This window comes from Castor canadensis, chromosome 11 (assembly GCF_047511655.1).
Source record: "Castor canadensis chromosome 11, mCasCan1.hap1v2, whole genome shotgun sequence".
Taxonomy (NCBI): Eukaryota; Metazoa; Chordata; class Mammalia; order Rodentia; family Castoridae; genus Castor; species Castor canadensis.
This window is the reverse complement of record NC_133396.1, coordinates 52,403,185-52,428,236: the sequence shown is the minus strand read 5'-3', so window position 1 is coordinate 52,428,236 and position 25,052 is coordinate 52,403,185. Positions and strand designations below refer to the sequence as shown.

General features: G+C 41.9%; 2 protein-coding genes across 23 annotated transcripts in view; one reads left to right on the top strand and one right to left on the bottom strand.

The window, feature by feature from the left end:
* Nucleotides 1-25,052, bottom strand: part of Pigl (phosphatidylinositol glycan anchor biosynthesis class L) — a 95,460-nt gene that overhangs the window by 21,232 nt on the left and 49,176 nt on the right. For 4 of the 20 annotated variants that reach the window (XM_074046786.1, XM_074046784.1, XM_074046779.1 and 1 more), the window contains one exon: nt 17,316-17,406. The exons of 1 other annotated variant lie outside the window; for it this stretch is intronic. In XM_074046786.1, the coding sequence (XP_073902887.1) occupies nt 17,336-17,406 (71 nt within the window). In that variant the 3' untranslated portion in view covers nt 17,316-17,335. Of the gene's footprint in view, nt 1-6,128; nt 6,264-7,616; nt 7,649-10,621; nt 10,690-14,048; nt 14,293-17,315; nt 17,407-25,052 lie in introns of those variants that run through there. 15 more of the 20 variants (XM_020172972.2, XM_074046776.1, XR_012438735.1 and 12 more) reach the window with 9 other exon arrangements.
* Cenpv (centromere protein V) overlaps nt 1-25,052 on the top strand; it is a 61,929-nt gene that overhangs the window by 28,734 nt on the left and 8,143 nt on the right. Inside the window, exons 3-5 of one of the 3 annotated variants that reach the window (XM_074046772.1) lie at nt 180-256; nt 3,908-4,001; nt 8,031-14,088. In XM_074046772.1, coding sequence (XP_073902873.1) covers nt 180-256; nt 3,908-3,981 — 151 coding nt within the window. In that variant the 3' untranslated portion in view covers nt 3,982-4,001; nt 8,031-14,088. Of the gene's footprint in view, nt 1-179; nt 257-3,907; nt 4,002-4,620; nt 6,133-8,030; nt 14,089-25,052 lie in introns of those variants that run through there. The other 2 variants (XM_074046771.1, XM_074046769.1) reach the window with 2 other exon arrangements.

Sequence of the window (25,052 nt, the reverse complement as noted above, 5' to 3'; positions counted from 1 at the left end):
CCCTATCTGAAAAATAACTAAAGCAAAAAGGGCTGGGAGCATGGCTTATGTGGCAGAGTGTCTGCCTAGCAAGTACAGGGCCCTGAGTTCAATCTTTAGTTAAAAAAAAAAAAAAGAATACCAAAAGGAAATCTTTCTGAGAAGACTTCTGATATTTCTTGCTCTTTTTTTTGAAACAGGGCCTCACTACTTGACCCAGGATGGTCTCAAATCTCAAGATACTCCTGCTTCTGCCTCCCAAGTGCTGGGATTACAGGTATGAACCTCTATACCTGCACATTCATTAATCTTGCTTCATAGATAGGCCATAATAATTTACACATGTATTTCATTTAAACCTTCGTCAATGGACCTACCGTTTAATCTTTTCTACTTTGGTAGCAAATTGTTAGTTTTTATTTTCTTATCCTCAATTTTGCTGTTCCAACACAGTGAAGATGAGGCATAAATTCATGCTTCCTGTACAAATACTAGCTGTGACAGAAATAAGGAGAATACAAAAAAGATATCTCTGAGTCAAAACTAAGACTGATAGCACCATAAACCTCAGAACACAAACGCAGGTGTGAGTGGCCAAGTTGGAGGGCTCATTTACCAGGAACACCTTAGAGACTGGGGGTTCTGCTAGACAGATGACCCAAACTTGCAGCTTGAGGCCAGGAGCTCCCTACTCTATGGAAAGAAGCTGGGGAAAAAATGGTGCCTACTATGGTCGCCAGCTGTAGTGTACAGCAGGCTGAGTGTCTTGAGAACAGCACTGAGCCTTGTTACTGCTGGCTTAGTGAAGCACTGGAACCGTCACTGAAGACCTGACTGTAATCTTCGAGCAACTGCAAACTACCTGGACAGGGAAGGAAGCACGGAAGGAAAGGGGAATAAAGTTCTTCAATTCAGCAACTTCCCCCCTTAGTTTGCAAAGCAGACTTCCTGAAGATGTTAGTACTTTAACGCAAAGACAGAAAGCTAGCAAAATCTGCATTCAGACCATTACTATATCCTAAATGAAATCTGCTTTATAGAGCAGTGTGTCTAAGACTAGAAGAATTATGCCAGGATGTTCAAAGAGCTAAGAAAATCAAATGGGCTATAAAAATAAACAGAAACACAACAATAAATGGATGGGAAATAAAAAAATTAGAAAATCTGGATACAAAAATAAAAAGTAAAATAAAGAAAAAATTTAAAAGCACAATTAACAAAATATAAAGTGGGTTGGGTTGTGGTAAGAGTGTTTGCCTAGCAAGCACAATGCCCTGGGCTCCATCCCTAACACTGAAAAAGACATGCAAAGCATAGGTTATGAGGCCCCATATACACTTACTAGGGATTCTGGAGTGAGAATAGAGGGAATTTCACGTAAGAGATGTGAGAAGAGGTAACTGGTGAGGACTTTTCAGAAGTGAAAGATATGGGTCTTCAGTTTGAGAGCACCGAGCAGCATCAATGTAAACTATTTTGCCCTAGACAAAATATAATTTAACTTCAGAACCCAGAAAAGTGGAGCAGTATTCAAAGTGAACACAAAAGGGAGATTAACTACCCACGAACAGGATTTAACTGATGTCATCAGAACAAATACTACCAAAGATGAAGGGAGATGCACTTTCAAAGATGCCAAAGGTAAGAAACTCAAACTCTCCTTTTGAGCTGAACTCATTCAAAAGACAGGACATTTAAACATTCAAAGCCCAAGAAAATGTGCCTTCCTCACCCTCTTACTAAAAAATTAACTCAGTGGTAGAGGACTCTCCTGGCATGCACAAGGCCCTGGGTTCCACCCCTATCGCCACAAAATAAAACAAATCCTAGCTACTAGAGAGGCAGAAATCAGGAGGATCTAGGTTCAAAGCCAACCCAGGCACGCAGTTTGGGAGACCCTACCTCGAAAATACCCATCACAAAAAAGGGCTGGTGGAGTGGCTCATGTGATACAGCGCCTGCCTAGCAAGCATGAAGTCCTGATTTCAAACCCCAGTACTGCCAATAAGTAAGCCAATAAATCAAAAAAACAAATTATTAAAGAATATTCATCTTGTAAATTAGTGCAACTGCTATGGAAAGCAATATGGAAGTCCCTCAAAGAACTAAAAATAGAATTATCATACAATCCAGAGATACTGCTCCTAGACATATATCAGAAAGAATGTGCTCCAGGATATGATAGAGCCACTTGTACACCCATGTTTATTGTAGCACCATTTACAATAGTCAAGCTTTGGAAGCAGCTCATATGCCCCACAACTAATGATTAAAAAATATGGTACACATATATACAATGGAGTTTTATTTAGTCATAAAGAAGAATGAAATTATGTTTTTGAATGGAAATAGAGAACATCATGTTAAGTAAGGTAAGCTCAAAAAATCAAAGATTGCATGTTTTCTCTCATATGTGAACTTGTAAGTTAAATGTATATATAGAAACATAAATGATTTTACACACACACATATATATATATACACACACATATATATATATATACACACACACACATATACATATACATATATATAATGACAGAGAACAAAATTGTATTAGTGAGTCCGAATGAGGGGCTATCGGAGGTGGGAGAGAGAAAGAAAATGTTAGAGAATGAAAAGTATGGAAACAACCCATTTATGTATGAATATAATGTAATACACTGTTCTGTAAGCTGCTGAATATTAGTGGAGCATGGTGATAGAGAATGAGTAAGTAATGGAGGGGAGGGGTTAATTTGATAAAAGCACGATACATACTGACCTGAAGTACCAAGGCGAAACCCTCTTGGACTATCAATATATACTTAGTTAAAAACAATGATGGGGCTGGTGGAGTGGCTCAAGTGGTAGAGTGCTTGCCTAGCACGTTTAAAGGCCTGAATTTAAACCCCAGTACCACCAAAAAAAAAAAAAAAAAAGGGCAGAGGGAAAAATAATCTTTCCAGTGTTGGATATCAGTGGGAGGGGAGTTGGCACAAGGAAAGGGAGAATGAGAGTGCATATGGAGGATGTGTTTTATATCCATATATCAAAATAGAAGAATGAAACCTATTGAAATTGTTCTAGGCAGGAAGAGAGGAAGAGGGAGAATGATGGAAGGGGTAAATCCAAATAAGATATATTTTAAACACATACGTAAATATACAGTGTACCTCCCTATACAACTGTTATATGCTAATAAAATCATAAATTAAAAAAAAAGACAAAATTAATATTCATCAGCAAAAAGCAAGCCCAGAGGAAATGTGCGCGATACAGGCATGGTGGGGCACTAGGAATAGAGCACATGCCAGTCAGAATAGTCCAAGATGTAACAGTCGAGAAAAACTGACATTTACAGGTAAATGTGCATATTTCTTGTGCAAGTTAAGGGGCCCTTAGTTCAACCCCAGCAGCAGCAGCACCAACACACACAAAAAAAGCAAGCACAAAAACAGGGAAAAATGTGGCACTAAACATTCTATAGAAAGGGGCACTTTTTTTGTAGTGTAAGAGCTGAAACCAGAACACAGTACCATTTGGTTTAAATCTCCCTTAGCAGCATGCATGTGTGTATTGGGTGAGTCAAATTTTTTACTGTTTGGGGAATGAATGTGTCTGCGGATAACCACAAAAGCAAAGCTAGTATTAATTTTGGAGTTACAAATGAATTTTTGCAAGTAAGTGCACTCCCAAACATGGATCTGCAAACAATGGGGATCAATACAGGCTTGTAAACTCTCACATACACCCCAAAAGCCTCATGAATTGAAAGAAACAATGAAAACTACAGAGAGACATTTCAAAGGAAATTTATATGTATATACTATTGGTGGGACACGAGTTTTAACTCAGGGCTTGCCTGCCTTATATTCATTCAAATCACAACTCAGGTTATGTAGACTAGCCATCATCTTTAGTAACTTTTTTTTTTTTTTTTTTGCAGTACTGGGGATTGAACCCAGGACGTCATGCATGCTAGGCAAACACTCAACCACTGAGCTACAGCCACAGCCCTAGAAACTCTCTCTACATCTCAGGTTAGGTGGAGTATGTCTTCTGAGATCTTTCTCTGTACTTTTCCTTGTGCTCTAGCTCTACTCATACCATGGCATGCTGAATATTGACTTATTTATTTATTTATTTATTTATTTTTTGTGGGATTGGGATTTGAAATGAGGGCTTCGTGCTTGCAAAGCAGGCACTCTACCACTTGAGGCACACCTCTAATCTATTTTGCTCTGGTAATTTTTGGAGATGGGGGTCTCATGAACTATTTGCCCAGCTGGCCTTGACCCATGATCCTCTGATCTCAGCCTTCCAAATAGCTAGAATTACAAGTGTAAGCCACCAGCCCTTGGCAAAGTATATATTTTTAAAGATTGAAAATAAAAGAGCTAACCTTTCAAGTTTAAAAGATTTTAAAAAAAGAACAGAAAAAAACATGAATAGAGTAGGCCAGAAATAATAAAGAATAAAAATCAATAAACTATCAAAACAACAAGAGGATTAATGTTTCTGCTTAACATGCACTTTTAACATGTACAACTATTTACTGTAGAAAATTTAGAAAATAAGGCCAAGAAAAAAAAATAATTATCTTGAGTTTTTAACAAAACAGTTCTCATTTTTCACTCATTGCTACCTTTCTCTCTATAGTGGACTTACTTCTACTAGAGGTTGCACCTAGAGACAAACTGAAGTGATTCTCCTCAATCTGCCCTCTTCTAACTCTAATGGTTCTCAGTCATCTGCTCTTTGCCAGCTAAGTCTTCACCAGGAGAGCTTCACTGGGCCTAGTTCTTTCTTAACTGACAAATGGACTTCTGGAAGTCTGCCTCATTGAATCTTTACAGAGGATCCTGGCAGGTCTGAATTCCTCTTAGACACAGCTGGGAGCACTGCTCCATGTATAGTAGTGGGAGACTGTAAATCTGGAATGTCCAACAGTAGGGATTCATGATATACTTTATGGTACATCCATTACAGAGAAATAATGGTGCATTATAATTTGAATAGGTAATGACTTAGAAGGAAATGTTCAGAATATTTTGTTTAAGTAGTTTTAAATAGTAGACATAGTGTGATTATATGTACATATTGTATATTTATATAAGTAGCTCTACATGTTAATGATTACTTCTCAGTGATGGATTGCAGGTAATTTTTATTTTATTTTTACTTCTTATTTTTCTCTTTCCTCTTTTCCTTTCTTCCTCCCTCCCTTCTTCTCCTCTCATTTTTCCTTTCTTCTTATTGTACTAGGGATTGAACCCAGGGCTCTGTGCATGCAAGGCAAGTGCTCTACTCCAGCATATTTGTTTTCTTTTCTTTTTTTTTTGGTGGTGGTAGTACGGGGGCTTGAACTCAGGGCCTTGGGCTTGCTAGGCAGACACTACCATGAGCCAGGCCACCAGCTCATTTTGCTTTAGTTTTTTTTGTTTTTTGTTTTTGTGGCACTTGGGGCTTGAACGAAGGAAATCATGCTAGGCAGGCACTCTACCACTTGAGCCACTCCTCCAGCCCTTAGCTATTTTTTGGAATAGGGTCTTACTTTAGGCCTGGCTGGCCTGGAATGCAATCCCCCTATTTACACTTCCCACTATAGCTAGATGACAATAACAGGTGAATACCACTATGGTCAGCTTTTTATTGGTTGAGATGGAGGCGTCTTGAACTTTTTTTCCCAATTGGCCTTGAATCACAATCTTCCCACTCTCTGCCTCCCAAGTAGGTAGAATTATAGGCGTGAGCCACAACAAGCAGCCTCCAGCCCTTTTAAAAAATTTTTATTTTAAGACAGGTCTTACAAAGTTGGACAGGCTGGCTTCAAACTTGCAACCCTTCTATTTCAACCTCCTGAGTAGCTAGAATCATCCCTGTATGGTATTTTTATTTTCTTAATGATTTTACATATTTCTAGATTTTCTACAATGAGCAAGCATCATTAACTTTAAAGACAATTTACAATCAGAAAAAAAATGGTCAAAGGTTTTGAAAATCTGTGCCTCCCAAGTTCCAGTTAGCCTAGTCCTCACACTCAGGGGCAGATGCTTGGCCCCTGTGGAAGGTCTTTGGTGAGGGCCTCTGCAAAGGCAGGGCTTTGGGGAGCCAGGGAACCTGGGGCCCAGATCTGAATGGAGGTGTCTAGGAATCCACAATCCTCACCTTGGCCTGTACCACTTCTTCACTGGTGAGCACAAAAAGGACATCCTTGGTACATAGCAGAGACCAGGGCAGGTCCAGGAGGGAGAGATACTTACGCAGCACGTTCACAGACTGAAGTGTGAGCACGGAACACCCTGGGAGGGGAGGGCATGGGGAGATGTAAATAGTTTTGTTACTCCCGACCAGATGTTCCCATGAACACCTTCCCTCTTCCAGGTGGCTGAGGGTAGGGCAGGCCAGTTGCTGCTGAGCTGCAGGGAGCCTTATAGAACCAAAGCTGCTCTCTGTCCAGCATTCTCCCATATAGGAAGAGTGAAAGGACCACAGAAGACCTTGCTGGCCACCTTCCACCCCACTATGTATCCTAGCAAGAAGGAGTGGGCTGCTAGAGGTTGGAATCTGGCGACCTCAAGGCCAACAGAAGGCCATGGAGACTGAATTTCTGTTTGGCAGGCCAAAGACCTGTTTCTAGCTCTATCACTGAAAAACTGACTAATGTGGCAAAGTCTCTTAACTGCTCTGGATCTCAGTTTCTTAATGGAAAAGTAGTGTTGATAGTGTGGGACCTGCCCTCTTACAAGGCTGATATAAGAATCAAATGGACCATAGCCAGGTTCCAAAGATCTCACAGCTTGGTAAACTTGGTAAGTCCATGCAGAAAGGGCATACACTACTTGTGTTTCCATTGGTTGAATCTTCATATTGCCCCTGTAAGGCAGGACAGAAACTGGCTCAGAGAGTTTAAGCAGGGAGTCATTTGATAAATGGCCAATAGGGTCAAATACTTTCCCATGGGTAGGAAGAGTTCTTTTCTTCAGCAGATTAGTACATTAGACACCTGTCAGGCACGTAGAACCTGGCTAATTCATTGAGGGATGGGATGGAAGTTTGTATGGACAGACTGACAGAATACCAGAGGTGGAAAAGACCTATTCACCCTGTGAGAAAACTAGACAGGTGGGGCAAGCCTGGCCTCTCCACACATCAGAATCAGCCAATGAATATGACCTGACAGGCACTCAGCGCTGAGTCAGGAATGTGCCCTGTCTTCTAGTCCTTGCCTCTGCTTTGTTCTCTGTGTACAAGTATCATTCAATATCCAAGGAGGATTGTTCCAGGACCCCCACAAATACCCAAACCCATGAATGTTCAAGTCTCTCATATAAAATGACACTGTTTGTGTAGAACCTACACATACCCTTCTGTATACTTTAAAACATCTCTTGGTTGCTTATAATACCCAATATAATGCAAACGCTTGTAAATACTTGTCAGACTGTTTAGTTGTTTAGGGACTAATGACAGGAAAAGTTTGTTCGTGTTCAGTACAGATGCCATTTTTCCCGAGTAATTTTGATCTGTGGTTGTTGAATCCACAGATATGGAATTCACAGATATGGAGGACTGACTGTATTCTCAAATTCCCCTCTGATAACTTTCTTAGAGGACAGCCACTAGTGGCTTTTTGAAAAAGCAATGGGCCTTACCTTCAGGGAACTTCCCTTCTAAGTGCAGGGCCCTGGAAGAAAAGGACATGAGAGAGAGGGTAAGATTTGCCTACTCCCTTGTGAAGAGAAGAAACTTCAGAGGAAAGCCTGCAGGGCCCATGGTCCACCCCACAGGTTTCCAGGCAGTCCCCCTTCCTACCTCATCATCTAGTTTCTGGGATCCCACACCTCTGGGCACAGCTGAAGGGACCAGGTAGGCATTGCACCCAAGGCCAGTAATCCAGAGGTTGTCTATGGCTTATGAAATGACCATGTCCAATCTCTGCCCATTACAAATCCTTCTAAGTTATTCTCTTGAAATGGTAATGTGAGATGGTGGCAGAATATTTTAAAATATTAATTTTCTTCCCTGATATTTTCTTTCTGACCTTCCCCACTCCTACCTTCTAATAGAGGCTACCCTGTGCTCACTGCCTTGAGAGGAGGAATGAGGCCAGTTGGACATCAATAAATTCCAGATTGTTTCCCTGCTTTGTTGTTTTGAAGGCTGAGCAACAGAGGAGGACGGGGTAGGTATCCCCTAACTCAACATATAAGAAATATACTCATGAACAGAGAAGTAGAAAGAGAGTTGACGGAACTGACTCCATGGCATGGACCTGAGAAGTGGAAAACCCTGAAAAAAGGTTCTGGGATCCTGTGACTTGTCTTGTGCCCTGAGCAGAGCCCTGGGATATTCGACTATGAGGTGGATGTCCTAGGAAAGAGGTGAATGTTGAAGGCATATGCCTGGGAATCCCACTCACAGCCTTTGCAGCCATGGAAGAATCTTTTTTTTTGGTGGGACTGGGGTTTGAACTCAGGGCTTCACACTTGCAAAGCAGGTGCTCTACACCACTTGAGCCACACCTCCAGTACATTTTGCTCTGGTTATTTTGGAGATGGGGTCTTGCAAACTATTTGCCCAGGCTGACCCTGAACTGTGATACTCCTGATCTCAGCCTTCTAACTAGGTAGGATTACAGGCATGAGTCCATCCCCAGTGGAAGAATCTTGCTGAGCAGGGCCAGGAAGGGAGCTTTGGGGAAAGGGGTACCCAGGGGCCTTGGGTGGAAAAGAAGCCAGGAAAAGACTGAGAGGTGGCTAGAGAGGCCAAAGCAGGGAAGACCAGCCAGGGCCAGGCAAGTGAAAGCAACATTTTGATTAGTGACAGAGCTAAATACCACAGAAAGGCCAAGACAGATGAGGACTAAAACAAGCCTGATGGATTTAGCAGGTAGGGGGTGACTATGGAGAACAGTTTTAGTAGACAGTGGCTGTATCCATAAGTAGTTTTATTTGAAACACAGTGACTCATGGACTCAGAAGTGTTGAGAGCCTGTGGCACTCCAGCCTCTTCTGAGGCAAATGACCACAGGCATTCTGTCTGCTGAAAGATGGGCCCTCTGGGTTCTCTGCCTGGTATGAAGCCTACCCTGTGTTCCCTATTTCAGTGGTTGCTAGTCAGGGATAGAACCAAGTCCCCTCAAGTGCCCCTGCAAACCTGCCTGGTTTGTTTGCAGTAGACCTGGTCTGATCCTTTTTTTGGTGCAGTATGAATACTTGGTGAAAGGTCACGAGGCCCAGCATGCATAGGGAATGAGGTGAAGCCACTGTTTCCAATCTCTAAATGGTTTGCTGATTACACCAGTCTTGGAGCCCCAAGGCTTGAGAGTAACCACATAGTTACTATGGCTGTCTTACTTTTTCATGTATCCTCACAAAAAACTGCATCTTTGACTATAGCTGGGATGTGTCTTTCCTGAATCTGAAAGGACCTAATACAACTAACAACACATCTCCACACCTGTGGTCTCTGGCTGGATCAGAAAGTGAACAATCTCTACAGGAGAAGATCAGTCTGGTCTCCCCTCATTCTACAGTCAAGGAATCAGGGCAAGCTGTCTGGAATGAATATATGGGCAATAATTTCCCGCATCTTTCACTAAATGATGTACAATTTTAGAACAAGAGTGGAGAGTGGAGGGTCCTCAAGTTGGATCTGCCTTCACGTGAATCTAATGGAAGAAGGATTGGAGAAGTAGGAGTCCTGGATTCCGGTTCTGTCTCTGCCACTGTTGAGTCTTGTAGTGCCAGGAAAACCCTCATGGCCTCAGTCAATCAAATGAAGTAGTTGGACTTAATGACTGGTGAGGTCATTTCCAACATGACAGATTTCATGCTTCAGCCTGAGATTGTTGAACATCTTTAGGTTATAAAATAAGTCCTTTCAGGACATTTTCCTTCTTCAGTAACCAGGACAGGTCCAGCACACTACTGATTCACTGAAGAATTTTGCTAGCAAACAGGAAATACGTTGTGTTTGCATGACCCTAAGTTAGTCAACATCTTTGAGGTTCCATTTTTGTTTTACTGGTAAAATGAAGATAGATATTAGTAAAATAAGGTGGCTGTGAAAGGCAAATGGGATCATCCATCATTCATTTAGACAGGGCCTTGCTATGTAGGCCAGGCTGGCCTGAAATTTGCAATTCTTATACGTGAGCCCCACACACCTGTACAACAACTGGGAGTTCATATTATATATGCATATCCTCCATCTTCAAAGAAAGACTGGAGATAGTGTACAAAATCCGTAATTGAAGATAACAAAATAAGTGAAAGTAAGGGGAGGAAGAAGATGAAGCTGGGGTATACTGATCCACAGAACTCATTCCTTGAAGTCTTGTTACAAGGGCTGCCAGTTTGGCCTAAAAGCTCTCTCTGGCCAAAGTAAAGAGAGAAATAAAATGAGTTACTTCATTTACAGAACTCAGGGAATAAAAATAAAGTCCAACTGGTTAGGAGATGAGCATTCCTATAAAGACTTGTTAAGAGATTTCTCCTAGAGAGGATGTCGTGAGCAACATGGACAACAGAGCCATTTGGTAATGCACTAACAAGTTTTCTGGGGCTCAGATAACCAGGGAAAAGTGCTTTAGTAACTGTGACCCCTGAGCAAATGGACAGGCCCCTCCCCACCTCCTTCACCCAGAGACTCCTACCTCACAGCTGCATACAGAGCAACATGATTGCTGTGACCACTGACGCCCCCTGCATCGAAAGTCACCACCTGCAGAGACAGACAGAACTGTCTGAATGCTTTCTCTACTGCCTCACCTTCAAAGTAGCTGTCGTCATTGCCTTGGGAAGGAAAGGAAAGAGCAGAACCTGAAGCTTTCAAATTCTAAGAACAGCAGAACTGACTTCTTAGCATAGTGTGTAACTATGGATTTGGCCAATTGTAACGTGAAGACTGTTTTCATGGATTTTACTGTTTACTCTTGTTCGTGGCCACTGGAGCAGAGTGGAATTCAGTCATGACAGAAACAGGATCAGAATATCTTTGTTGCTTATCTGCCTGACCATGTATCAGCAGATTTACTTTTCCTGGCTGGGTGTTGGGGGAACTTTTCTCAGACAGGCACTGCCTGATTTGTTGGGGCTTTTTTCCTCATGACATACCGTGGGCACTAAAGCTTTGAGGGGCAGTGTCCAACATGCCCTGGTCTGAGTTCATGGAACTCTAGACCGCCTCTGCTTCCATTTTCATAGGGATGGCCGCATCTGTTTACTAACTACAAATTCAGTCTAGGTTCCAACATTTCATTTCTGCATAGATGTATTAAAAAAAAAATCAAAGGATAGTTTGAATAATAACAAAAAGTATAGTCTGAATAATAAAAGAAATATAAGAAAGAAAACAAGGACACAGGAAAGGGAATAGGATGGTTGGGTAAGGGGGTAATGAAAAGAGGTGGGCTGTCTCTAAAGAAAGAAGGTGCTGCAGCAGGGATGAAGGGACTTGGAACTGGGATTGGAATAGGCTGAGAAGGGATTCACTTCTTGATCTTTCTATTCTAAAATGTAAAACATGTTTGCCTGGCCTTTGAGAGAGTCGGGATCCATTCTTTGGGAACACCATGAAGAGTTAGCACCAATTCAGGTGAGTGTAAGATGGTTCCTTAAAGTCAGAGAAGAGTGTTGCCATGGAAATTAAAACTGAGAAGCTTTCCGACAGAACCCTGTTCCCCTTCCTTCTGTCTCATGCCATTATTGCAAAGTTTTCCTGTCCAGTACTCTGCAAAGGAAGGTTTTCCCAGGGTGAGGAGATCAAAACTGAGCCTTAGTATTAGAAGCTCGGGTTTCTGTCTCCTCCAGTCACCACCAGCCAGTACCTGAATTATCACTCTGAAAATCTCAGTGTAAAATTCAGGTCTGAGTTAAAAGACAAGTTAGCCTTAGAATGTTTATCAGTCTCTTACATATTGGTGTGACTGCAGAGTATGGTTTCTTCTAGGTTGGTCATCCCCCAAGTATGTCCTATTCCCTGGAGCCTGTAGATGTTACCTCATGTGGCAAAAGGGACTTTGCAAATGTGATTAAATTAAGGATTTTGTGATCATGAGATTATTCTGGATTAGCTGATAGGTCCAAATGTAATCTCAATGGTTTTTATAAGAGACATAGGAGAGTCAGAGTCAGAGAAAAAGGCCATGTGACATCAGAAGCAGAAATTGGTGTCATAGGCTTTGAAGATGGAGGAAGGGTCGTTAGCTAGGGAATACTCTGGCCATGAGAAGCTGAAAATGACAAGGAGATGATTTTCTCCTTAGAGACTTCCACAGGAACCAGCCTTACCACCTTGACTTAAGCTCAGCGAAACTTGACTTTTGGACTTATGACCTCCAGAATAGTAAAACAATAAATTTGTGTTGTTCTAAGCCACTAAATTTGTGGTAATTTGTTACAACAGCCATAGGAAGCTAATACAAGGAGAAAAATATGTGGAGGGACAGCTTGGTACATAATGCTATTTACATATTGTTCTACGATTAGTCATCCTCCTGCTGACAACACAGTGTTCAATACCCGATTTCTTTCTTCCCTCCTCTCCTCCCTTTCCCCTCCTTCCTTCTCTCTCTCTCTCTCTCATTGGGGCTTGAACTCAGGGCTTTGTGCATGCTAAGCAAGAGCTTTACCCCGAGCTACACTCCAGCCCAACACCCATTTCTGTTTTCTTCAACAGATCTATAGCTCTGAATATTCCTCTACTTGTTCTAAAGTCACATGTATGAATACAAAGGCATATTTGTTTAAATACATCCATTTTACAATCTGATAGTCCCACCTAGGCTTAATCCTATCACCCTTCTTCCTTTTGGAGTCCAGGCCAACCCACCTTACAATCAACTCCTGGCCTTTTGAAGACTCTGCCAGTAGGAATAATGATACTTAATGTATTGTATGTAGTGTGTTATCTTTGGCAGAACTTCCTCGCACTCATTATACCATTTGATTCTTAAAATGATCCTATGCACTAGGAACCTAAAACTGCTTTACAAATAGTCTTTTCTTTCTTTCTTTTTTAAAGTCATGTAACTCAAATACCTGATTCTGACCCTGGTTCTTCCATGCAAGAAAACCAAGGGAGACTCAAGCCTAGTTTTCTCTGACACTAGTTATCTGCAGTGCCTTCGGCAAGTCACAGAACTGTAGTATCAGAAGTTATTTCACCTTGAAATGTCCTGGCTTCCTCATGTGTGAAATCAGGAAAGTAATATCTGCTCTACTTTCCTTGATGCATTGAGGTGAAGATAAAACCACATGAAAGTGTTTAAAAGCGCTAGAATGTCTAAACTCCAAGTCTGTTCTATCAGATAGAGTTGGTAGCTCAGGGGCTAGATCAGTATCAGAAGGGATGCTGGAGGGCATTCCCTTGTTAGGGGATTGGGGCCATGTGGTATTCAAGTCAGTTGGTTTTGAAATTCTCCAAGCTCTTTGCTTAGTCCTTCTCCTATATCATCTTACACTCTCCCTTTTTCTTTCTGTTTCAAGCAGGGTTGAGCAGAATGTATCCAGCTCCCTGGGCCTTTGCAGATTTGTCCATGGCAATCATGGCACCTGTAGTTCTGACAGAATTCCTTCCACTTTCCTTTTTTTTTCTAGTTTCTTCTTCAAACAACATCTTGTCTGGATCCCAAGGAATAAAAGGCAAAACAATGGGGCTCTCTAATTTCTAAGATATTGATTCTCACCTGGGGGTGGTTTTGCCCACAGACATTTGGCAATGTCTAAAGACTTATTGTGAAAACTAAGGAGTTGGGGGTTGCTACAGTAAATTTCCTACAAGGTACAGGACAACCCCCATGACAAAGGATTATCCAGCCCCAAATGTCAGTGGTGCCACAATCGAGACATATGCTCTAAGGGATCAGGAACTAGGTGTGTTTGGCTTGCTGCTGTATTTCCAGTTTCCACACATAGTAAAATGTCCCAGATCAGGTACTCAGTAGACAGGTATTGACTGAAAGGCTGAGGCAGGGATTGGGATCCAGGTTCTAGCCTGACTGATATCAGGTGAAGATACTACCAACCCCCTACCTTCCTGCCTTCCTGTGGAGGGCAGCTTTGTCCTTCCAAAGCCCTGACCTGTCAGCCACTCCTTGTGGTTCTCATGATGCTCCTGCAGTGAGTAGGGCAGACAGCTTGCAAGAATACTGCAGACATGGGACCAGATGGACCCAGTTTCCTCACTTGATGCTGATGGCTTCACTTTTGCTGGGGAAGTGCTTTTGGTTTCATCTTGGCATGGCCTAGCTCCTGGCTCCCAGCTTCTGTCTATATTTCCTTGTTGGTGCTTCGCTGTCTTCATTGTGCAGTGGGTGCTTCTGGTCTGAAAGGGACTCCCATTATTTATGCACTCAGCTTAGTACCAGGATACTGTCTTTGAGTGACTCCTTACCTGCCTAGTACTAACCCTCATCCCTGGCCCTGCAGGGACTGTGGGACTATGTAACTGTGACACAGGAAGCTGAACAGACGTACCATTACACTGTGGCGCTAAGCTAACACACTTAGGTTGGTTATGGCCAGTATGGCCAAGCTGCTACAATGCTAGTATAATGTTACACTTCTACCCTGCCAGTTAAATGCAGGCTAGGAAAAGCATTCCCAATTGCACTGTGCTAACTTGAATCTTCTGATTAATAGCAGGGTAGTTACAAATAATTTATTAATGAACAGCTGTCTTAAGTTATTTTCCTTGTTATCAGCAATTAAATCAATACAAAGATTCTCCTGATAATAAAGACCCTTTCACTCACTTGAATGAATGTGAAACCCCTCCACACTCCAGGAAGACCTCTAGGGAGGAGTGGCAGTTAATAGTTGTGGCAGTTTTGTGAGGAACACTCTTGGGGTGCCTGTTCTAGTTTTTGGAGATGTAAAATGCCAGGCACAATCCTGGCTATCATGGACTTTATGGTATACTTTGCAAGACATGGTCTATACCCAAAAAGTAAATAGCAACACACTCTACAAGCATAGTTCACCCAGCAAATACTGTGGAAATCCCAAAAAAGGCTGAGTAAATCAGGAGAGGCTTCTTGAGAAGGGGGTCTTGAGATAGGCCTGGACCACAAATAACTTTTCTGGGACTCAAATGTGGAAGACTCTTCCGAAAGTAAGAGGCTTGCAGGTGTCTGTACCCTGAAGCTCCTCCCCCAGATGCTCAGCTGCAATGTGGTCTGAAAAATAAACCCAGCTCCTCAACAAGGACCAACTCTTTTCACTAGTGCTCCAGGACTTAATTATGGGACAGATCAAGAAACGAATTGAGTTCCAAGTTTCAAAAGATGAGTTGATCCTATAAGCTGGAGTGACCAGAAAGGTCAACAGTTATAATGCACTAAAGCAGAGGAGGGGAGTATTTGGGGACTGTCCCGCAGAAGCCACTACCATGGGAAAACAGGGTGTCAAGGTGGACTTTAAGCTGGCTCTAAAGGCCAACTCTGTTGACATACCTAAGCTATGGGACCCTGAGAGGTTTCAACAGTGGAGGCTGGGGTAAGGTGGATAAGAGAACCGGGGCCAGCCCCAGCCAGCAGGGCTGGGCATTTGACTCCTAAACTCATGAATCTACCTATGGCTTTTATGCTTAGGCCCTCTGGGAAGGGAAAGTGGGGATGTGTGGGCCTGCAAATTGCTGATGTTCATTTTTACAGCCAGGAAAAAAACTAAAATCAACACAAAAATCAAGATGGAGGACAAGAGTACAGGCAGGGCCACGGCTGTTGCAGCCTACCTGGATCTCAGTCTTTATTGTGATTCAGAGCAAGCCAGAGGAGTACCTTTCTGTCTGTATGTATTAAACTTCACTTGTCATTAGGAAGCAAAAGCAGTCTAATTAATATACTAGGGAAAATCCTCTCAAGAAAAGTCTAATAAATCACTTCACTCAGTTAGTTCATCATTGACTAAAGCCTCATATGCTTCTCTGCCAATATATTTTATTTACTTATTTATTTATTTTTACTACTGGGGTTTGAACTCAGGGCCTATACCTTGAGTCACTCCACCAGCCCTGTTTTGCTTTGGGTATTTTTGAGATAGGGTCTCTCAAACTATTTGCCCAGGCTGATTTTGAACCTTGATCATCCTGATCTCTGCCTCCTGAGTAAGCTAGGATTACAGGCAGTAGACATCAGTGCCTGGCAGGATCCACCTTTTAATGAGGATTAACTAAAACTTAAATGAAATGAGAAAGGCTTTCAATGGCACAATTTTAGGTATTAATCTGTGAATGATTTTTATTTTTATTTTGTTTATTTTTGAAATTGAGACAGTAAGCCTTCTTGGTTGCTTTAAAATTGACCATGGGCTAAATACAGACCTGCCAATCCTAGTAGAGCTGAGATAGGTGTTGCTAGACTTGTCTACCTTTTCAAGTAAATGGGAATCTCCACTACTGCTCTAACTATGACTGAAACTTTCTTCCTAAAGTGGGTATAAATTTATCCTCATCTTTTTTAGGAGTGAGAAATTGAGGTTGAAATCTTAGTTTCAGAGTTGGGGTGCAGCTCACTCAGTAGTATGCCATGTCCTTAGCATATACAAGATTGTGGTGTGATCCCCAAGATTAAAAAAAAAAAAAAAAAAGAGCCGGGTGCCAGTGGCTCACACCTGTAATCCTAGCTACTCAGGAGGGCAGAGATCAGGAGGATTGTGGTTCGAAGCCAGCCCAGACAAATAGTTCACTAGACCTTATCTTGAAAATACTCATCACGAAAAGGGCTGGCAGAGTGGCTCAAGGTGAAGGCCCTGAGTTCAAGCCCAGTACTGCAAAATAAAAGAAAAAGAAAATATCTAGAAACCTCCACTTCACATGAGGCCCTAAGTTCAAACTCCAGTTTGAACACCAAACTGGACACCAAAAAAGGGTAAAGAAACCTCCACTTCCTCAATGTTAAATTAGAATGATAGCATAGCATGTACCTCTAAAGTAAAAACAGTACTCTAAATGTGAAGTTCCTTGGTACAAGGTGAAATTCTGTACCAATTGAGAGTCATGGGGCAGGGGACCTGAATTTTCAGGATATAAGACAGGTGGGGAGGGAGGTCACAGCTTGGAAGAAACTTCTGCCTCCACCTGAGTGGTGATAATTTAGTTACTGGGTCTCACAGATCAAAAGAAATACATTGTATTTCTTTTAGAAAAAAAGATTGGGGCATGGCTGGATACATCTGAAAGGTATATTTCTTCCTAGGTAGGTTCTGTAGAAGCAATGGAGGTTTGGCCTCTTAGTGGCCCTAGAGCAAGACTGGAAGGAAAAGGCTGCCCCAGGACAAGTTACAGAAACCAACAGATGTGACAGGACAGACACCCTGGACTTCCCATTCGGGGAGGTGATCCCTTACCAGGTTGATATCATTGACTTCTATGTGCTGGAGGAGAACGCTGGCCACAAGCTCTGTGTCCCACTGCACTCCTGGGTTATCTGGGAAATCCCTGTAAAGTGAGAAGCATGACGTGAACACTTCTAATCAGACACGACCTTCTCCCGAAGGTCCAGTGACTGTGCTATTGTGAGAGCTATTATGTTGGAGTTTGGGGGGTGGGTTCCCTATCCTTAAGGTACTCAAATATCAGTTTGAGATAAGATTTATAAGCTGGGCAGCTCATGCCTGTAACTCTAGCTACTCAGGAGGCAGAGATCAGGAGGATTAGTTAGAAGTCCAATCTGGGCAAATAGTTTGAAAGATCTCAAAAAACCCATCACAAAAAGGCTGGCAGAATGGCACTTGCCTAGTAAGCACGAGGCTGTGAGTTCAAACCCCAGTACTGACAGAAAAAAAAAAAAGATTTGTAAACATGAAACAACTAGAAATCAATGCATAACTCCATACAACACTTTCAGAGCTTTGTGTTTATTGCTGAGGAGAAGAAACTGTATCAGCAAGACAGGCTCTGGCTGCATGTTAAGAAGACAAATGTGTTAGTAATGAACTTGAACACAAGGCAGGGAGGAATGCATTTTATAAGAATAATAGTTGCCCGGACATGGTGGTGCATGCCTGTAATCCCAGCTACTTGGAGGTAGAGATAGGAGAATTGTGGTCCGAGGTCAGTATGAGACCCTATCTGAAAAAATAAAACTAAAAACAAAAGAACTGGGGTGCAGCTCAAGTGGTAGAGTGCTTTCATAAAGCCCTGAGTTATCTCCCCGTTACTGCAAGAAAAAAAGAAAAATATTAATAGTTCTTTGATCAAAAGTACAAAGGGCTATTATTTTGTTAAACCTCACAGACATTCTTTGGAAGGATGAAGGTAAGTAGTTTGCTTGCAAGGTGCTTACAGGTGAATTTGAACCCAAGTTTCCTAACTGTAATGCAAGATCTCAGAACCAGGAATGGGACCTACCACATCCTGGGACCAGCTCTTTGCCAGAATACTCTGCAACTTATCTGTGTTTCCACCTGGCCTCACCTCTCTCCTCCCACCTGCTGAAATCCTTACTGTCCCTTTTTTAATGTATGGCTCTGATATAAGACCAAGACCACAGTTTGGCCCATTTCTCATTATTCGTAGTCTTATAAACAGATTCCTATCTCTTTGGCTCTGATCCTGCAGCAATACCCATAATGCTACTGAGTGGACATGGCTCTCTCTGCTCCCTACTGGGCAGATTGCTATATAACCTTTCTATGGACAAGGGACACTAATTGACATTAGGACTTTGAGTAAAGGAGAGTCATTGAGGTTTTTCAGCAGGAAAACTACATGAACCTCAGCACTAAGTAATGTCATTTTTTCCTTTGCCTCATTGGCTTCCAAACACTCAAGGTGCTTTCTGTAGAGGGCAGCTTTGTACTTTTCAAAGCCCTGGTCTGCCAACTACTCCATGTGGCTCTCAGGATGCTCCTGCAGTGAGTGGGGCAGACAGCTCCTGCAGATGGAGCAGGACTACGGAGAATGTAGTCCAGCCTTGTTCTCTGGAAACAGAGCAGCATGTGAAATATCAAACATGACCCATGAAGCTCAGACAGCAAAGGAGAAAGAAATACAACTACACATGTTCCTGGCTAGGAGAGACAGGAAACATTACCAAGGCATCATTTTGGAAACTGAATACACGAGTAATATTATCTTGGAACTTTAGCACACGAGATGAAGAAACAGCCTAAGAGAAAGGGTAGGAGAGCAGCTGGCTAAGCCTACTCTACTCATTCTCACTTGTAAGAAATGAATCCTGAAGAACGAAAAGCTCATGCCTGCCCCACTCTCTTCAGAAGACTTGGATCTGCTTGCTATTCCAGGGAAACTCACTTGAAGCCATGCTCACAGCACCAGCCTTGCCCCGCACCTTCTTCTGTGGTTCTGCTCACTGATGGTGGGGGATTCTGGACTGCCAATATCAGCTCTGGGATATGACGCATCTGATATGGTGGCACTGCTTTTGTGATCAACTCCAAACTCCTTTTGTCAGGCATTCAACACCTCCCCCCACACCCCCAGCCTATCTCCCTTTCCATCGCTTCATTTCTCTTTGAGTGAGCAGTTTGGATAAAACATGTGAGAAAGCATTTAAAAACTGTAAGGAGATATGCAGATTTCAAAACAGTGCCCATCATTGCTGCACTAACTTAATTGAGCCCCATAAAAAAAAGCAAAGAAAGAATTCATCCTTTCTTTGTTGCTGTAAGTCTCTTGCAGAGTTCTTGGCTCTATCAGATAAGCCACTGAAGTAAAGCAGGAAACCACTAGAATTCCTATTTATGTGTGTTTCTAGTTGCTTGAATTTCTTTTTCCTTCTTTTGGCGGCACTAGGGTTTGAACTCAGGGCCTCATACTTGCTAGGCAGGTGCTCTACCATTTGAGCCACCCCACCAGCCCTATTTTTGTGAAGGGTTTTTCGAGATAGTGTCTCATGGAACTATTTGCCCAGGCTGGCTTCGAACCATGATCCTCCTGATCTCTGCCTCCTGAGTAGCTAGGATTATAGATGTGAGTCATCAGTGCCCGGTACACTTAGATTCCCCCTCTCTGACTAATTTTATTTATTTATTTTTAGAGACAGGGTCTCACTATATATTGCCCAGACTGTCCTGAACTCCTAGGCTCAAGTGATCCTCCTGCCTCAGTCTTCCAAGTAGCTGGGACTATAAGTGTGCACTACCACAGCTGGCTGAAATCTTAAGATGTCATAAGCAATTTCTTTTTCTTTCCCTTGCCCCCTTGTTTTATTGAGGGCTAGGGAGAAAGAAGGACCAGTACAAGAGCCTACTTTGAGGTATAAATGACAAATAAAAATTATATATATATATGCATATATATATATTTAAGGTATAAACTGTTTCGATATATAGATTGTGAAGTGATTACCATAATCAGTCTAATTAACATGTTTATCACCTCATCACCTGATACAGGTTTTTTTTGGTGGTTAAGAACACTTAAGACAGAACATTATTTCCTATAGTTATCATACTGTATATTAACACCTATTCATCTTATAAATGAAAGTGTGCACCTTTTGACCAAACCCTTATTTCCCCCACCCCATAGCCCTTGGCAACTTCCTTTCTACTCTGTTTGAGTTGGACTTTAGATTCCACATATAGGTGAAGTCATGCAGTATTTGTCTTTCTGGCTTATTTCACTTAGTATTCAGTCATGTTGTCCCAGTGGCAGAAGTTCCTTATTTTTTAGGCACAAATAATATTCCATTTCACCCCCTTACACACACATACACACACACACACACACACACACACACACACACACACACACACACTTCCTTTATTCATTCATCCACTGATGGACACTTAGGGTTTTTTTTGGCAGTACCGGGGTTTGAATTTAGAGCCTTACACTTGTAAGGCAAGCACTTTGCCACTTGCGCCACGCCTCTATCCCTGGCTGAGGCTGTGAATAGTACTGCAATAAACATGGAGTACAGCTATCTCTTCAAGATGTTATTTCCTTTGAACATATACACTGAAGTGGGATTGCTGGATCACATAGTAGTTCTATTTTTTAGTTTTTTGAGGAATTTTTCTATAATGCTTGTACCAATTTACAGCCCTACCAACACTGTACAAGGGTTCCTTTTTCTCTACGTCTTTATCAACACTTGTTATTATTTGACTTTTTGACTACAGCTGCCTTTTTTTTTTTTGGCGGCACTGGTGTTTGAACTCAGGGCCTTGTGCTTGTTGGGCACTCTACCACTTGATCCACTCAGCCAGTCCTAGATAACGGCCATCTGAACAGATGAGAGGTGATGGCACAGCGTGGTTTTGATGTGCATTTCCCTTCGCTTAGTTTTTAATCAGGTGATTTGTGTTTTGCTATTATATATATTTTTTTTATCTGTTTGGATATCACCTACTAGATAAAAGGTTTACAATATTTTTTCCCATTGTGTAGCTTACCTTTGTACGTGTTGATGGTGTCTTTGCTGTACAGAGCTTTTTAGTAATCCCACTTGTTTATTTTTGCTTTGGTTGTCTGCTTTTTTGGGGTCATTCACAAAATCATTGCCAAGATCAGCATCAAGGATCTTTCCTCTTGTTTCCTTTCAGGAGTTTTACAGATTCAGGTCTTAAGCTACATCCCCGACCCTGCAATCAGTTTCCAAGTCACTTTAAAGTATTGGTTATAGAGTTGTGGTGTTCAGAGACTTTGTTTTTTGGTGATACTGGGGTTTAAACTCAAGAGTCTTGTGGTTGCTAGGCAAGTGCTCTGTTACTGAGCCAAACCCCCAGCCCTTTCTGATTTAGTTATTTTTTGAATAGGTTCTGTACCATGATCCTTCTACTTATACTATACACACAGTTGGGATGACAGGTGTATGCCTGTTACAAGCAGCTTTTTATTGATTGAGATGGGGTCTTGAAAAGTTTTTGCCTGGGCTGGCCTTGAACTGCAATCCTCCTGATCTCCACTTGCCAAACAGTTTTCCCAAGTAGGATTATAGGCGGGATGTTCAGAGTTTTTATTGGGGTGCACTCTGTAGGCATCATTGATTACCCATGGCTGAGCTCAGTCTCCATGAGGACTGATAATACATGGCCTGAAGTCTCCAACAAAGACAATGCTACCAGATATGACACAAATCATCTAGAAGCCATGGGCAAAGGTCAGAACTCTCTTAGAAGGCCAACTTCTTTACTACATGCCTTCATTGCACTTAAGACTCTTCACTGAACTACAGCCAACTGTGGCCTAGACCACTCCACTCAGCACTTAATTAGATATAGTATTCTGTTCTTTTCTGTTGTTTTGTGTGTCTTTACCTACAGTCAACTTTGAGAAATATCAGAAATATTTCTCATATACTTGGCGCAATTCAAGTCAAAAGATAATTTATTTAAATAAACAATAATTAACTGTGTTTCTACCATATGTAAGGCATGTTACTGCTTTCTTTCTTTCTTTTTTTTTTTTAAATAAGTACTAGTGGGTTGATAGAAGTAGAAGTAGCCTCTACCTGGCTGAGCCAAAGCCAAAGTAGTTAAGAGCAAGGGTTGGGGAAGACAACTTTATAAAACAGATTATGGGTAAAAAGTACATGAGTTAGGTAGGGAGCGCAAGGCATCCCAACAGGACTCTTGCCCTTCAACGTAAGACAATATAAAATTTTATATTTGAGAAAATATAAAATTGAGATTTTTCCAGCAGATAAATGCAGAAAAAGCGAGTTCTTTCAGACCAGCTACTTGAGTTGTCCTTTCCCTATAGTTCATCCTTAACTGGCTCAATGCGTGAATCCAAATAATAATCTTTGGCTACTTTCTGTCTTCTCTAATAGAGTAACAATTCTGCTTTGGTAATTCTGCTCAGCCTTTGCACTCTTCCTTAAGAGACAGTTGGTGAATAACCTTTGTCCATTTTTCTTTGCTAGCCTCTCTTCTTGCTGGCTAGAATTTGTACATGCTGCTTAGAATTGGAGTAGCCATTTTGGTCCATGAGGTAATCTTAGGTATGAAAACAGATGCAACTCAGTGACAAAAGAGGTGGAACTTAGGCCCTTGAGGGCCCCAGCAAGTGAGCCATCATGCAGTTCTAGACACCACACCAGCTTCTACCACAGCTACAGGTTTCTGGTATTTACAGCAGAACCAATTCTTAAATTATAGATGATGTAAGTTTGAAAAGGCTCCATATGATCGATTATTTAGGTTGTTTCCAATTTTTATTATTGTAATAAGACTATAATAAGAATCCATGCACATAACTGTGTATGCATCTCTCAGTACTTCCTTGTGATAAGATCAGAGAAATGTAATTTCTAAATCAAAGGTGAAGTCAAGAGAATGTGTGTAGCCAGGCTCTGGTGGCTCACACCTATAATCCTAGCTATTCAAGAGGCAGAGATTAGGAAGACCATGGTTCAAAGCCAGCCAGGCAAATAGCTCATGCGACCCTATCCTGAAAATACCCAACAAAAAAAAAACAGGGCTGGTGGAGTGGCTCAAGTGGTAGAGCTCCTGCCTAGCAAGCATGAGGCCCTGAGTTCAAACCCCAGTAGCACCAAAAAAAAAAAAGAGCGAGAATGTGTGTAGAGTAACTCTTTTCTAAAAACTGTATTATAAAGGGTAGAATGGAAACTGTGCTAACTCATAAGGAGTACAGCATCAAGGGGGTGTTTTTAAAAAGGGGAGGGAGAGTGAAGGAGGCAGAATGTGGGAGAGAGATAGAGAGAGAGGAAAGAGAGAGAGAGAGAGAGAGAGATGTATTTCATAGGAGGAAAGGAAAAGCTAATAAGGACAACTCATATCAAGCCTGCTCCTTCTAAAAATTCAAGTGCTTTTATGCTTACTTTCTTATATAAGCTCCCAACAAGTCCAATTCGATTCCTTCCTATTATGAACGGGAAGACCTGGTCAGAAGACAAGTACTCACTTATATGTGGAGTTACACAGGCACTAGGAGGCAACATAGGAATAGAACAGTATACACATATTGTAAAGACTACAATTTTACCTTGTTAACCAATCATCTTCCTTGGAAATCACTTGGATGTTATTCAAAGCTACATGAAAGTAGAGGTCAAGCCCCAAGGAGTCGGTCAAGTTACACACATCAACAGCAGCCACCAATGCCCTCTCTATCTGACACAGGTGAGAACCAGATGATGGACTTGCACCTGCAACAGGCAGGTATTTTAAAGCAATTCCCTTGTAGCTTGCTACTTTCCAAATCCAGACCTCTGCAGGCCTAAAGGAAGGGCAATAAAGTTATTAAGCTTAGAGTTCTTAGAAACTTTCTTTAATCATTAGCAAGGTCCTCCATGGCTTTTATAGCAATTTTAATGAAAGAACATAGAAATTCTCAGATGCTGATGTGCCTGGGTAAGTTTGCCAAGATGTACAGTGGAGTAACTGTCTGAAACAGATGGAGATGGAAAAGTGGAGCCATGTTTCTGGCCAGGTTTGTCCAAGGACAACTGAGATGACAAATCTGAAGACTGAGTGGGACAAGGAGGTGTCAGATACTGCAGGAAAAGGACAAAGATAACTAGGGGCTGTATAGACAGTGGCTGAGTCTTCCCTCCTACGGTATGTGCCCTCTTCCTCAGGAGAATTCCACTCAGTTCAGAAATGATGAACCACCAGCTCTGAATGGCTCAGCAAGGCCACACCTTGCACCCAGGCCTTCCAATTCAGACTTTACAGCTTAAATCAATTATGTGGTGTTTCTGATGACAGCCAGCAGAGGTGAATGAATAAAAGGTAGAACTTCCAAAGAAATTCTCAAGAAAGTCTGAGGCTTACTTAAAAATATTAAAAAAAAAGAAACTATTCAAGATTGTTGGGACTGGGTGTGGTGGTTCCCAGAACTCAGGAGGCTGAGCCAGGAAGACTGTGAGTTTGAGGCCAGCTTGGGCAACATAGCAAGCGATTATTGGGGCTGTGGATGTGGATGTAGCTCAGCGGTAGAGGGCTTGTCTAGCAAGCACAAGGCCCTGGGATCTATCTCTAGCAACACAAGGAAAAGGAAGAAACACTTTTTTTTAGTGGCACTGGAGTATGCTTACTAAACTAGAGCCACTCTGCCAGCCACCCCCCTTTTTTTGTGGTACTGGGATTTGAACTCAGGGCCTTCACCTTGAGTCACTCCATCAGCCCTTTTTAGTGATGGGTTTTTCG